We start from the raw sequence: 16023 nt of genomic DNA, 5'->3' as shown, positions 1-16023 counted from the left end.
TACCATCAAATGCTGCTCAGCACCTTGTTAATGCACATTGAAGTCCATCAGTGATTTTTCAGCCTCAGCGGGATCTGCTTAAAGGTGGATTGGAAGTTGAGTCGTGAGGCCACTCTGTCGACGCACTTTGAACACAGGTGGCAGCTCATCCTTCACCAGCTTTTTGGCATCGGTTGTCCAAAAGGCAAATCGCTTACCATGACTTCAAACAAGCAAATAATTAATCCAAACTATGACATTTAAAAAAGTTAAATAATCGGTGCACAATTGACATGTATAAATATTCCTGTTTGAAGAAGTTATACATAGAATTACAGGTCATAATTGATATTGTATTAATCTAGTCATTTATTTTGATCCTCCTAAGCCACAATTTAAGAGTCAACTACTGGTCTGTAATTTCAGTCAGCTGTTCAACTAGCTTTGCAAATCACTTGTTGATCGCATATAGTGTTTATTGAATACATTGCAAAGACAAGATATTTAATGTTCGAACTGAAAAATATATATATTTTTTTGCAAATAATCATTAACTTAGAATTGAATGGCAGCAACACATTGCAAAAAAGTTGGCACAGGGGCATTTTTACCACTGTGTTACATGGCCTTTCCTTTTAACAACACTCAGTTAACATTTGGGAACTGAGGAGATACATTTTTGAAGCTTTTCAGGTGGAATTGTTTCCCATTCTTGCTTGATGTACAGCTTAAGTTGTTCAACAGTCCGCGGTCTCCGTTGTCGTCTTTTACGCTTCATAATGCGCCACACATTTTCAATGGGAGTCAGGTCTGGACTACACGCAGGCCAGTCTAGTACCCGGGCTCTTTTACTATGAAGCCGCGCTGTTGTAACATGTGGCTTGGCATTGTCTTGCTGAAATAAGCAGGGGCGTCCATGAAAGCAGTGCTTGGATGGCAACAAAGGTTGCTCCAAAACCTGTATGTATCTTTCAGCATTTATGGTGCCTTCACAGATGTGTAAGTTACCCATGCATTGGGCACTAATACACCCCCATACCATCACAGATGCTAGCTTTTGAACTTTGCGCCTATAACAATCAGGATGGTCCACAGTTTCCAAAAACAATTTGAAATGTGGACTCGTCAGACCACAGAACCCTTTTCCACTTTGTATCAGTCCATCTCAGATGAGCTCAGACTCAGCGAAGCCGGCGGCGTTTCTGGGTGTTGTTGATAAATGTCTTTTACTTTGCATTATAGAGTTTTAACTTGCACTTACAGATGTAGCGACGAACTGTAGTTACTGACCTTGGTTTTCTAAAGTGTTCCTGAGCCCATGTGGCAATATCCTTTACACACTGATGTCGGTTTTTGATGCCTGAGGGATCAAAGGTCACAGGAATTCAATGTTTATTACGCTTACGTGCAGTGATTTCTCCAGATTCTCCGAACCTTTTGATGATATTATGGACCGTAGATGGTGAAATCCCTAAATTCCTTGCAATAGCTCGTTGAGAAATGTTGTTCTTAATCTGTTCGACAATTTGCTCACGCATTTGTTGACAAAGTGTTGACTCTCGCTCCATCCTTGTTTGTGAATGACTTAGCATTTCATGGAGGCTGCATTTATATCCAATCATGGCACCCACCTGTTCCCAAGTGGAATGTTCCAAATAAGTGTGAACATTTCTCAACGTTCTCAGTCTTTTCTGACACTTGTGCCAGCTTTTTTGAAACATGTTGCCGGCGTTAAATTCCAAATGAGCTAATATTTGCAAAAAATTAAGTTTTCCAGTTCGAACATTAAGTATATTGTCTTTGCAGTCTATTCAATTGAATATAGGTTAAAAATGATTAGCAAATCATTGTATTTTGTTTTTATTTACGATTTACACAACGTGCCAACTTCACTGGTTTTGGGTTTTGTAAAAATCCACTCCATCCCGTTTAAAATCTTTTTTTCATTCAATGTTATCACATGCTGTGTCTGCTAATGTTTCTGCTAGTTTTTTCTCAATTTGGTGCATTATCCACTTTGCAAGTATTGCAAGTCGCTGTGCTGATATAATTGATAATATGAATAATTCCACTGTCTGTGCTGATGATCAGAGCCGTGCGTGGTTACGGCATGCATGCCCACAGGTATCGATAACAAAATTGTTAACAAAACCGTAAAATGATTCCCAGGAATTGAAACCTTGGCAGCTGGTTCTCAACAAGAACCGGTTTTCGATTCCTATGTCTTCTGGTCGCAGTCAAGGTTTTCTGATTAATGTTTTGATTATGTAAAATGCGTTATTTTGCACTAATACAATTAATTAATAAACACATTTGTTTTAGTACAAAACATGTATCATATAAATTAAAGTTTTATTAAAAATTTATAAAAATCAATTTAACACAAATAAGAATAATTGAAAAATGTTGTAACATGGGTTCCCTCAAAATATAATTCTGCTTAGGACCCCAATTTAGTCTGGGGCACATTTTGTGTTTAGTACTCTTCCACGGGTACTTTTTCGAGTTTCTCAGCACATTTTTGTCCCTAATTAAAAGACTATTGTCTGCAACTACCACAATCTTGCCGCATCTTGATTTAACACTACCACAATCAATACCAAAACTTGACAGAAATATAATTTTCAGTAAAAATGCATCCTAAGATCAAAATTGGGAAGAAAAAAGGAAGAAACAAATTGAATCGTGAGAGTTTTACATATTTTCTCATCTCTATTTTACATGTACTTGATCTTTTGATTACGTGTAACAAAATGGTCAAATATTCCACTTTGGCCACATCATTTTGATTTTACTCTGATCTCCAAAATCTGTCGCCTTGGAGAAACATACTTATTTGGTGAGCAGTCTCTCTCTATCGGCCTACTGCTTTTATATATTTATAGATGCTTGGAGTTATTTTGAGCTTTGGGGGCACACAGTGAATGCACCGCAGTTTGTCCCCGTTTACAATGATGTAATAAACCGCAACAACCCAGCAGCGACATAGGCTTCTTCTTGATGCACAATGTTTGCCACGTCACTGTGTTGTCAAAATAACAATTTCCAGTTAAGTGTTTCCAGTTTGCACTTGTAAAAGTAATTGGGTGGCGGTGACCTAGATTGAATCTTTCTGAGTCACCCACTGATGTGTCCCCCCGTCGTGGAGCCTCACTTTACAAAGCACAAAAAAGTGCTCTCACCTCACACTGGAGCTTAGAGAACACAGTGAAAGTGACATTTTCCTCCTCTCCCCTAAACACTGTCAAAGCTTGTGTGCCGACAGCTCCTCCTCTGCTAGTTGACTTCTCTGAAGCCGTCTCTACTGTCTGATCAGTCTTGCACTGCAGACATACTCAAACTTACTTGGTACTTGCACAGGTCTCCATTTAATCCTTGTTACTTTAACAGGCGGTTTTGACTTTTTGACTGTCTCCGATATCTTTTACTCCTGTGACTCATTCCTGAAAAGTTTTCTGCAGAAAGTCAACATTGGCAACTGAGGTAAAAGTTTAACATTCCTTCTTTTTTCCACGACATGACTATTTGCTGTTTCCTTGTTCCATAGGCGCCGATCTACATTACTGCCAGTGGGTGCTCGGTGTGTGTGTATTAGTGTTGTCCCGATACCAATATTTTGGTACCGGTACCAGTCTATTCAATTGAATATAAGTTGAAAAGGATTTACAAATCATTGTATTCTGTTTTTATTTACGATTTACACAACGTGCTAACTTCACTGGTTTTGGGTTTTGTAGAACACACAAAAAAAGGGAAAGACCTGTGTTCTTGTTTAACAAAAGGATTGTCTAAAGTACAATTTTCTTTCAAGCCAAAGCATAGTTGTTATCAACACTCTTGGTTTCGCACAGCAGATAATTGTCAGTCACACGGTGTGCTCTGATGTGATTATTCCCAGCCTTTGACCTTTACAGCAGTGGAAGAGAGAAGAGAACATGTCTATTTACATGACTTCCAAAGTTCATATTGCCCCTGTGCGGCACAGTACAATAAATCCGGAGATTGGTCCGAATATGTTGTTATGGCAACTACGGTAACTTGTGACCCGGGGAGATGAAGCCGTAAACGAACACGGATTAAATGCACTCATATATGGCTTTTTTTTCCCAGTGGTAAAAATTAACGCCTTTAGTTATTAAATCCTAAACTACCATTTTTGATTCAAAATGATGAACTGTGCGGATATGTCACATCATTGACTCATCAAACTGCAGTGACAACCTCTTTCTTTGCCAACAATAGGAAAGCACCTCTAACATTCACTCCTTGCCACAGTCGAGTCACAGTTTTGCATTTCTTCATGTCATTGTTTTCATAACCTCATCATAATAAAGCATCGAGGGTTATCTTTATCCTATTTTTTTCCATTTACCCTTTGCCCCTCTACTCCAGTGTTTCCCAAATGATGCGAGTGGCAGGATAGATTTTCAGTATTTGTGTCTATACTTTTAGTATTGACATTAGAATTTCCCCCAGGGATCAATAAAGTACTTGCTATTCTATTCTAGAATGATACACAAGCCTACAACTAGGTGGCAGTAGTGCTCAATCAAAGCAACAGGCTGCCTCTGCTACCTGGTAGTTGTAGTAAGTACACAGGAACCCGTGTCCAGAGCTGACAGAGGCAAAGTGATGGAGAAGTTTGTGACAGGGATGAAAAGAAAATAAGAGTCGATAACCAAAAATTTTTAAAAATACCTGGAAGTACGACCAAGTAGAGTTAGCTTTTATATTCACCGTAACTGCAGTATGAAATGAGGAAGATGTGTATTGTATGCATTTCTACTACGCTGCAAGAAAAACAACGTACAGATTCCAGATGTGTAGTGCAAAAATAGCTAATTGCAGCCACTTAAAACGAGCAGAATCATCTCCTTTTTTGTTTTTTTGTGTGATACAAAAATGTTCAAAATTGTCTTCTGGATAGACAATTTGTTTGGGAAAAGTATGCAAATATGCATTTTCATCCCTTATACTGGATACTGGACACTGCAGGTGAATTTTCCTATTTTCCTGTTTTTTGTAAGGGAATTAGATTTATGTATAAATGATGTACGTATACAAACTGGAAAATACAATTTCTGTAGAAACTGTTTGTGAATGCCCAAAATGCTTTCACCAAACTGAAATACAGAAGGGATGTCAAATAATTGTCAGAATTTGTTTGAATCATAAGTAGGAATGGTCAAATATTGTAGAACGATCGTTTGAATGTTAGTGGAATGTATAAGGAAAGGTGCAAACGGTTTAACTGTGAAATGGTTTGAATGTAGAAATACTGTGATTGCAGAAAAACATTTGAATGTCGAATATAGGAAACTGTATTGCAACGTACTATGAATTTCCATCCATCATCCATCCATCTTCTTCCGCTTATCAGAGGTCGGGTCGCGGGGGCAGCAGCCTAAGCAGGGAAGCCCAGACTTCCCTCTCCCCAGCCACTTCATCCAGCTCCTCCCGGGGGATCCCGAGGCGCTCCCAGGCCAGCCGGGAGAGATAATCTTCCCAACGTGTCCTGGGTCTACCCCGTGGCCTCCTACCGGTAGGATATGCCCGAAACACCTCCCTAGGGAGGCGTTCGGATGGCATCCTGACCAGATGCCCAAACCACCTCATCTGGCTCCTCTCCATGTGGAGGAGCAGCGGCTTTACTTTGAGCTCCTCCCGGATGACACCCTATCTCTAAGGGAGAGCCCCACCACCCGGCGGAGGAAACTCATTTCGGCCGCTTGTACCCGTGATCTTGTACTTTCGGTCATGACCCAAAGCTCATGACCATAGGTGAGGATGGGAACGTAGATCGACCGGTAAATCGAGAGCTTTGCCTTCCGGCTCAGCTCCTTCTTCACCACAACGGATCGATACAGCGTCCGCAATACTGAAGACGCCGCACCGATCCGCCTGTCGATCTCACGATCCACTCTTCCCTCACTCGTGAACAAGACTCCGAGGTACTTAAACTCCACCACTTGGGGCAAAATCTCCTCCCCAACCCGGAGATGGCAGTCCACCCTTTTCCGGGCGAGAACCATGGAGGTGCTGATTCCCATCCCAGTCGCTTCACACTCGGCTGCGAACCGATCCAGTGAGAGCTGAAGATCTTGGCCAGATGAAGCCATCAGGACCACATCATCTGCAAATAGCAGAGACCTAATCCTGCAGCCACCAAACCAGATACCCTCAACGCCCTGACTGCGCCTAGAAATTCTGTCCATAAAAGTTATGAACAGAATCGGTGACAAAGGGCAGCCTTGGCAGAGTCCAAGCCTCACTGGAAACGGGTCCGACTTACTGCCGGCAATGCGGACCAAGCTCTGACACTGATTATACAGGGAGCGGACCGCCACAATAAGACAGTCCGTTACCCCATACTCTCTGAGCACATTTTTTAACAATAAAATATTTAAGGAATTGTTGTAATATTGAAGATTGCTGGTTGAAATGCTAGTGGAATATAGAAGGAAGGATAAAAACAGTTGCACTGTGAAATGGTTTGAATGTAGAAATACTTTGATAGTAGAAATTATTTCAATGTTTAAACCGTTGTAATGTTGAAGATCGGAAACTATATTGAAATGTACAATGACTATAGCAATGATAAATCTATGTCGTAATAATTGGCAATAAACTATATTAGTCAAAGATGTAAATTTATCTAAAAAAAAATTGTGAATTTGATCCCTTCAGGACTTTAACCCACATTACCTAGGAGAAAGGCACACGTGTTATCCATTCGACCAAATGTCCTAGCTGTCAAAGTGTTGTCCAAATTTTGTTGATTGATTACGCAGAGTTCTTTGCTGCAACAGTACAACATTGTCAGCTAATTTTTGGGATACGTAACATTTTTTTTTACAATAATATATGTTACCTGATTGTATGAAGCATTTACTTGCAAACAAGCCAAAATTTAGAGAATAAAAATTTGAAACCATTACTTACATTGAGAGGGGAGATAAAGAGTTCGTAGTCTAAATTTTAAATAATCTTGTTACATACTGTACCATTATATATTCTGCTTTAAGGTATTTGTCTTCATAAAATTACTTCATTGTGAAGATTCATATAAAGTATATTACAAAAGCACAATCAAATAAAAGTTATAATGCTTAAATAAAAGAACATTAACATATTGCAAGGGTACTATTGATTAAAATACAAAGGTGGCTGATAATGTTTAATCCTAATGCAATAGGTCAGAATGACCTCATTACACAGAATGCAATTCTGCGAAAGTATTGCTTTTTTACTAATGTCAGACTAAATAAATGTTTTTTTTTTTTTATTTCAATACATATATTTTACCATAGTGTTGAACATTTACTGGCATTCAAGGTTATTTTCAGGGAGAAAAAAAAAAAGTAAACTGTAAGTGAGAATGGTGGGATGAGTACCAATTGTATTGTCCAATATTTTGGAAAATCATGAATACTGTAATAAATTGGGAATTTTGGGGGTTAAAAGGGGTTAAAAGACCAAGTTTTATTGTCCTAATCAAGACAAATGTTTTAATGGTGGAATAGTTTGAATTAGTTTAAAAATGTGGGAGGAGTAGTCGACTAAACCACTTACAATTAGTGCACCAACCCAAAAAACCTCCCTCCCCCATTTACACTCATTCACACAAAAGGGTTGTTTCTTTCTGTTATTTATATTCTGGTTCCTATATCTGGTTCTGCAAGGGATACAGTCCGTAAGCACACATGATTGTGCATGCTGCTGGTCCACTAATAGTACTAACCTTTAACAATTAATTTTACTAATTTTCATTAATTACTAGTTTCTATGTAACTGGTTTTATATTGTTTTTAATTTATTTTTATAATTTTATTTTATTATTTTTTTTACAAATGACCTTATCTTCACCATACCTGGTTGTCCAAATTAGGCATAATAATGTGTTAATTCCACGACTGTATATATCGGTATTGTTTGATATTGGTATCTGTAATTAAGAGTTGGACAATATCGGAATATTGGATAAAAAAGCCATTATCGGACATCCCTAGTTATGTCCTAAACTGTCCAGTCTACTGAAAGATAGGGATGCACACAGCTCCTATTTGAAAAAATACTGTATATCACTGTGCCTTACGTCTTATTACTGGTTGTGGCAACATTGTCCACCGTTGCACTTTATATGCAAAGGCAACTTGTCCATTTTTATCAGTACGCAGATTTTCTCGATGGTTGTGTTTTATATATAAAATACTACTTGGTCTGGTTCCCCCTGATCTGTGTTCTTTTATGTCTAGAGACTGCAGTCGCTGTAGCTTAAGGTCACAGACTTAGCATGTTTGTTCTTCGAGCCAACACAAATCTTGGAACAAAAGCTTTCAGATATGCTGCTCCATTTGTCATGGAATAACTTACAGATGGATCTAAGGTTACCCGAGTTGTTCACTTTTGGGGAATTTTAGGCTATTTTAAAGAATCGAGAAACTGTTTCTATTGGGCATTGTACTTGTTTTTAAGTTGTTTTTACTGAAACATTTTATACATTGTTTTTATGTCAATATATGTCAATAATTTATTTTTAATTGTGTGTGACTGCTGCTGTTTTTTATATGTATTTCTGTAACTTTTTTTTTTTGCAGCCCTCTTGGCCAGGTCACTTTTGGAAAAAAGATTTTAATCTCAATTAGTTTTTTTACCTGGTTAAATAAAGGATATTGATTGATTGGATGCCGACTGCTGGGATGTCCATATATTCCCTTTTAGATGAAAAATGACTCATAATCCTAGCAAAGAAAAGGGGGACGGAACCAAGTGTCTTTTCGTGTTGTTCTCGACATTTCCCAGTCTAAATTGGCTGTCAAAGTGTACCAATTTGTCGGAATACGTCTTTGTCCTTCTGCTATTCAGGTGACAAGCAGGATTTATGATCTACAATAAAATTGGATCAGTCGATCCAACATAGGCACACATGTTCGTGATCACGGAGTCGCTATAAATAGTTTGTCAGCGAAATGTAAATTGAGCTTTTTGGATGGTTATTTTTTGGATTTTATGGGTGGAATAGAGGACCCACCGAGAGCCTCCGCTGTAAGCAAAGTTTTATTTACGTTTATTTATGAGTTAAAATTTTTATTTTTTTTTTGTATCCATCCGTCGTCATGTCTTTCATAATGATTGTGAACGATAGTCAAATATCCAAAATAAAGTGAAGTTCCCCTTGAAGTTCACCTTTTGTAAAATGTATTTCAAAAAGGAAAACATTGGAAAACAATCACTGTATTGATGTTTCACTCGTTTTATACTGCGCATACTTAAAAGTGGACACTAGAAGGCAGTAAAAGTACTCTCATTGTTAAATTACAGTGTATGGTAATAGTTATAATGGTAACACTTTAGTATGGGAAACATATTCACCATTAATTAGTTGCTTATTAACACGCAAATTAGTAACATATTGGCTCTTAATTAGTCATTATTAAGTACTTATTAATGCCTTATTCTGCATGGCCTTATTATACAACCAGTAATCCATTAACTAAGACTCTTCCCTCAATAACCTCAGAATTATTGCTTATTAGTAACCCGAACCCTAACCCTTATCTGTTCCCCTAGTGTCCAAATAACTATAAATTAAGTCTTTGTTACTTAGAATATGTTCCCCATACTAAAGTGTTACCGTTTTGACAGTAAGAAACACCAATAGGCAAAATTTAACAATAGCTTGTTGCATCAAATGTTGCCATAGTCATCAGTTAATAACTACAGCTTCATACAGTACATTTTTTTCTGTCAATATTGAAATACATTTAGCAAGAAAGATGACCTGTCTTATTATTTCAAATTTTTGGGGGGGCCACATGAAATGACGAGGCCTTGAGTTTGACACAGTTGTTACCTTATCTCATTTTATTCATCTACTTTGATAATAAGGTGATTATATAAATAGTTTTACTCACATAGTGGGTTATACAGATAAATAAATACGATCAAGTTCTCAAGGGACAAGCGGTAAATAACGGATGGATGGATGGGAAGTTCTCAATAGAAATTCAATTCATGGGGGTCAAGGAAATTTCTGTCCCCCACAAAGGTCATGACAGAAATGAATTGAGAAGCACTGCTCTACTCCGTCCCTTTTACTCAACGCAACTGGTCAAGACAGAGGGCCACTCCACAGGGCCTGGGGTTTTTCCCTAGATCGGGGCCACATTGAGAAAAATCTACTCCCAAGTGGGCTGGACTGGTAAAATCACGGCACGATAACTTAAAAATAAGGACAACTTCAGATTGTTTTCTAGGTTTAAAAATAGAACAAGCACATTCTGAAATTGTAGAAATCATAATGTTGTCGTTGTTGTTTTTTTACACTTACGTGTTGCGGTTAATAGTATTCCACCTTTATTTGTTGTTATTTATATTATAAATTATATGATAATGTTCATCAGTCAACTCATTGGTGTTCATTTTCAATCTATCGAGATAAAAAAATGATACCAAAATCAAATTACAGGATGTTATTTATGTAGTTTGCTCATTTTCCTCGACTGATGTACTAACAACATGTGGTTTATTTTGTACATATGTAGCATCATCTACAAAGATACAAAGAATTGCTAATGTGACATCCAGTGGACACATTTAGAAAAGCTGTTTCTTTCATTCAAAAATTTCAGGTGAATTTTTATACTTAGCAAACTCATCCCGCAGGCCGAATAAAACCTGTTTGCGGGCGTGATCCGGCCCGAGGGCCGCACGTTTGACACCCCTGCCTTAGAGGGAGTTTTTCTTTGCCTCTATGTGCACTTTTAAATCAGTGAATATGCCAGACAGGAGTGCAATTGGTGAAATGTAGCAACATTTTTATTAACTAACTGATTTTAATGGCTGTATGGCATGTAGAGCTATTCCAACTTTTGGACACTTTGAACAAGAAATGTATAAGGCCCTGTCATCACAGTGGATCCTTTCCTGCACCATTTCTGATTCTTCCTGGCTCCATCATGCTGGAGCAGCCAGATGAAGGAAATGAACTCTTCTTTGTGTCTGCTCAAGCATTCTAAATAACTTTGTCACGCCCGCGTCTGTCCCTGTGTATGAAAGGTATTATGATTCTGTCTCCTCTCCTCAAACTCATGAATACACAGCTGGCCTAGAAAGGACACACTGATATCTCCCCCCATCCATAACCATTATGTATGCGTTTAAATCCACAATTTGAGAAAAAGTAAATATGCCACCTAGTGGTGCATTTTGGGTGGAGATGGCTTTATTTCCTCTATGTCAGACAATTAATGCTGCTCTTGACTAAGATTGATTGGATTTTTTCCACAATCTGGCAGCATGAGCGACACAGCTGCTGTTGCTTTGGAAATGATACAAGAGCAGATTTGAAAGTGTCAGGATAGCTGCCATTGTGGTTTTATTGAAGAAATGATTGACATTGATGCTTTCGTCTGTTTCTGCTTGTCTTACATATTTATACATACCACTTGTGGGCAAACAAAGACAAATGGGCATAACGGTTGGAATGTTAGAAAAGGTCCGTTGACAATGTCAATTGAACATGTACAGCACCTGAACAGTTTAGTTGCCTTGATTAAACATACATTGTAAATACAGAAACATAATGTTTTGTCATTGAACTTTTTTGATTACAAATATGTCAATAAAGGCTTCATCTTTAGTAAAAGGTGTGTACTATGCAGCTGAGTAATTAACCACTACTGTAGTTATTAAAGGCCTACTGAAATTTGATTTTCTTATTTAAACGGGGATTGCAGATCCATTCTATGTGTCATACTAGATCATTTCGCGATATTGCCATATTTTTGCTGAAAGGATTTAGTAGAGAACATCGACGATAAAGTTCGCAACTTTTGGTCGCTGATAAAAAAGCCTTGCCTGTACCGGAAGTAGCGTGACGTCACAGGTTGTGGAGCGCCTCACATCTGCACATTGTTTACAATCATGGCCACAAGCAGCGAGAGCGATTCGGACCGAGAGAGCGACGATTTCCCCATTAATTTGAGCGAGGATGAAAGATTCGTGGATGAGGAAAGTGAGAGTGAAGGATTAGAGGGCAGTGGAAGCGATTCAGATAGGGAAGATGCTGTGAGAGGCGGGTGGGACCTGATATTCAGCTGGGAATGACTAAAACAGTAAATAAACACAAGACATATATATACTCTATTAGCCACAACACAACCAGGCTTATATTTAATATGCCACAAATTAATCCCACATAACAAACACCACCACCCTCCCGTCAATATAACCCGCCAATACAAATCAAACACCCACACAACACACTCAATCCCACAGCCCAAAGTACCGTTCACCTCCCCAAAGTTCATACAGCACATATATTTCCCTAAAGTTACGTACGTGACATGCACATAGCGGCACGCACATACGGGCAAGCGATCAAATGTTTGGAAGCCGCAGATGCGTACTCACGGTAGCGCGTATCCAACTCAAAGTCCTCCTGGTAAGAGTCTCTGTTGTCCTATCTCCACAAGCATGCATATCCAACTCAAAGTCCTCCTGGTAAGAGTCTATGTTGTCCCAGTTCTCCACAGGCCAATGGTAAAACTTGACTGTCATCGTTCGGGAATGTAAACAATGAAACACCAGCTACGACGTAGCCGCTACGTGTTTGTGTTGCTGCAGCCGGCCGCTAATACACCGCTTCCCACCTACAACTTTCTTCTTGTCAATGTGACCCCAAGGCATTTTGAGAGTCTCTAAAAAGATGGTTGTCATTAGTTTTTCTTCCTAATATTTCATGACTTTTCCTAATCCATCAGGGAGACACAGAAAAATATAAAATCAACTGCATGATTGTTTCTCATTTCTCTGTACACATTTTGACCACGCCATCGTTCCTCAGGGGTCATATAGACCCCAGGATTGGAAAGCACTATAAGTCTTTGTGTGTTAGAGTGAGACACATGATCCAATTGACTTTTTTGTGCTCCCAAGTGATCTGAACACAGAGAATTCAATTGTGAGTTGATCTGACCATCATACACTGAATTATTGTTGGTTTAATATCGTTTGGCAGCCATTTTGACAGTTTTCCATAGATATTTCGGCACATTGCACCCCCCCCCCCACCAAATACCCCCCAGTGGGAAATTACTTATGTGTGCTCCTAAGTCCCCTGAACACAAAGAAACAAATAGTGAGTCAATCCAACCATCATAGACCGAGTTATTGCAGTTTGAATACTGTTAGGCTTGGTCTTGAATGTGACCAAAAGTGATTTTCGTAATTTCTGAACGTACAAATACATATAAACTCAGTTTTCCATATAAGTGTCACACAAGAAATGAAATGGAACAATCACTGTGAGTTTATCTGACTATTACATGCTGAACTAGTGTGGTTTGAGTAGCGTTTGGTGGCCATTTTAGCGTTTTTCTACCTCGAACATCCCAGTAGGAAACCATTTATTTGTGCACAATATAACGTGCGACAACTTCTTCACCTCCTATGCCCTTGGTGAAGAACTCGCAAAGCGGAAAGTCACCATGCTGGGGACAGTCCGCAAGAACAAGCCAGAGCTTCCCTCTGAGCTTGTTGCAATCAAGAACAGACAGGCTACATCCTCAGTGTTTGCCTTCACTGAGAACGCCACAGCTGTTTCGTATTGCCCCAAGAAAGGGAAGAACGTTGTGCTCATGAGTACGATGCACAAGGATGCCCAGCTCAGCACCAGGGAGGACAAGAAGCCACAAATGGTGTTGGACTACAATGCCACAAAGGGTGGTGTTGACAACCTGGATAAAGTCACAGGCACGTACAGCTGCCGACGCATGACTGCACGATGGCCCCTTGTTGTATTCTTCAACATCATCGATGTGAGTGCCTACAACGCTTTTGTGCTTTGGAGGGAGATCAGTGAAGGCTGGAACAGCGAAAAGCTGTACCGGAGGAGGCTGTTCCTGGAACAGCTGGGGTACGCGCTGGTGCAACCCCAAATTGCACGAAGAGTTGTCCTACCAAGAGCCTCAGCGGCTGCTGTGGTGATAGTGGAGGATGTTCAGAGGGAGGCACACACCTCCAATCCTCCAGTGGCCAGAGGGCAAAAACGAGGCAGGTGCCAGATCTGTTCCACTAGGAACGATAACAAGACAACTAATACATGTGGGGGATGTGGCAAATACATCTGCAAGGAGCACATCCGTTGTGGATCATGTGCCCAGTAGTGCTTTACCCTTTCTTGGAGAGTGGGGGATGAATATTGCCATTTTTCATTTGTTTTACATTTCTTGAGAGAGGTAGACTCTAGGCTACTTTTTGCAGTCTGTGAAAAAATAGGAGTGGCAGACTTTTACAGTATTTTAGTTTTTTTGAAATAAGACAATATTTTTGGTAAATAGCCTACTGTCTTGTTATTTTTTTCTTCAAATATGGACACTCCAAATGGCCGGCCAATGGTCAGATATTTGTTGTTGTTGAAAAAAAACAAAACAAAAAAAAAAAAATACAAAATATAAAGAGTAATAAAAAAACTTCCCCCATTGAGGATTGCCACCTTATCCTGGTCAGAGGGTTTGTGCTTGACCCTTTCTTGGAGAGTGAGACGAATATTGTTATTTTCAAATGGACACTCCAAATGGCCAACGGTCAGATATTTGTTGTTGTTGAAAAAAAAAAAAAAGAAAAAAAAAAAGAAAAAAAAAAAAAGTTATAAAAAACTTCCCCCTGGAGGATTGCCACCTTATCGTGGTCAGGGGGTTTGCGTGCTTCCATGACCCTAAGAGCTATAGCTGGTCTTAGGGTAGAAGCCTGACTAAGTGCAATCTAAATGGCAAAAAACAACAACAACAACAACACCATACAATTAATACAATTCGGTCACATTCAATGATGGCCGCCTAACAGTATTCAAACTGCGATAACTCGGTCTAAGATGGTTGGATTGACTCACAATTTGTTTCTTTGTGTTCAGGGGACCTAGGAGCACAAATAAGTGGTTTACCACTGGGAGGTTATCTGGGGGGGGGGGCGTAGTGTGCCAAAAAATCAATAAAAAACGGTCAAATTTGACACCAAACGGTATTCAAACAACAATAATTCAGTGTATGATGGTCAGATCGACTCAGGGTTGACTTCTCTGTGTTCAGAAGACTTGGGAGCACAAAAAAGTCAATTGGATCATGTGTCTTACTCCCACACACAACAACTTATAGAGCTTTACATCTCTGGGGTCTATGTGACCCCTGAGGAACGATGGTGTAGGCAAAAATCGAGGTCAATAGGAGGGTTAAACAAATTGCAAAAGATTCACCAACACAGATGTCCAGAATAGTGGAATTTTGCGATGAAAACAGACGACTTAATAGCTGGCCACAATGCTGTCCCAAAATGTCCGCTACAATCCGTGACGTCACGCGCAAGCGTCATCATACCGAGACGTTTTCAGCAGGATATTTCGCGGGAAATTTAAAATTGCACTTTACTAATCTAACGCGGGCGTATTGGCATGTGTTGCAATGTTAAGATTTCATCATTGATATATAAACTATCAGACTGCGTGGTTGGTAGTAGTGGGTTTCAGTAGGCCTTTAAGTGTGAATCTTACAACAACGCACATTTGCATTTGATTCCAATTCTTGGGTTGATGACTTGATTCAGAATCAATTCTCAATTGAAACCCATCTATCCATCCATTTTATACCGCTTGTCCCTTTCGGGGTCGCGGGGGTGCTGGAGCCTATCCCAGCTGCATTCGAGCGGAAGGCGGGGTACACCCTGGACAAGTCGCCACCTCATCACAGGGCCAACACAGATAGACAGATAACATTCACACTCACATTCACACACTAGGGACAATTTAGTGTTGCCAATCAATCTATCCCCAGGTGCATGTCTTTGGAGGTGGGAGGAACCCGGAGTACCCGGAGGGAACCCACGCAGTCACGGGGAGAACATGCAAACCCCACACAGAAAGATCCTGAGCCCAGGATTGAACCTAGGACCTTTGTATTGTGAAGCATATGTACTAACCCCTCTGCCACCGTGCTGCCCCTCAATTGAAACCAATTTTCTCAATATATTATATTATTATATATAATATAT

General features: G+C 39.6%; 2 protein-coding genes across 2 annotated transcripts in view; both read left to right on the top strand.

The window, feature by feature from the left end:
- The window catches only part of itgb1bp1 (integrin beta 1 binding protein 1), a 1043117-nt gene that overhangs the window by 772153 nt on the left and 254941 nt on the right, over positions 1–16023 (top strand). The window lies entirely within an intron of this gene.
- LOC133645627 (uncharacterized) lies at positions 13363–14946 on the top strand. Its single transcript, XM_062040478.1, has one exon. It carries the CDS (start codon positions 13470–13472, stop codon positions 14145–14147), a length of 678 nt encoding a protein of 225 aa, XP_061896462.1. The 5' UTR covers positions 13363–13469; the 3' UTR covers positions 14148–14946.

Source organism: Entelurus aequoreus, linkage group LG03 (genome assembly GCF_033978785.1).
Source record: "Entelurus aequoreus isolate RoL-2023_Sb linkage group LG03, RoL_Eaeq_v1.1, whole genome shotgun sequence".
NCBI classification, from domain to species: Eukaryota; Metazoa; Chordata; class Actinopteri; order Syngnathiformes; family Syngnathidae; genus Entelurus; species Entelurus aequoreus.
This window is presented reverse-complemented; position numbering and strand designations above follow the sequence as displayed.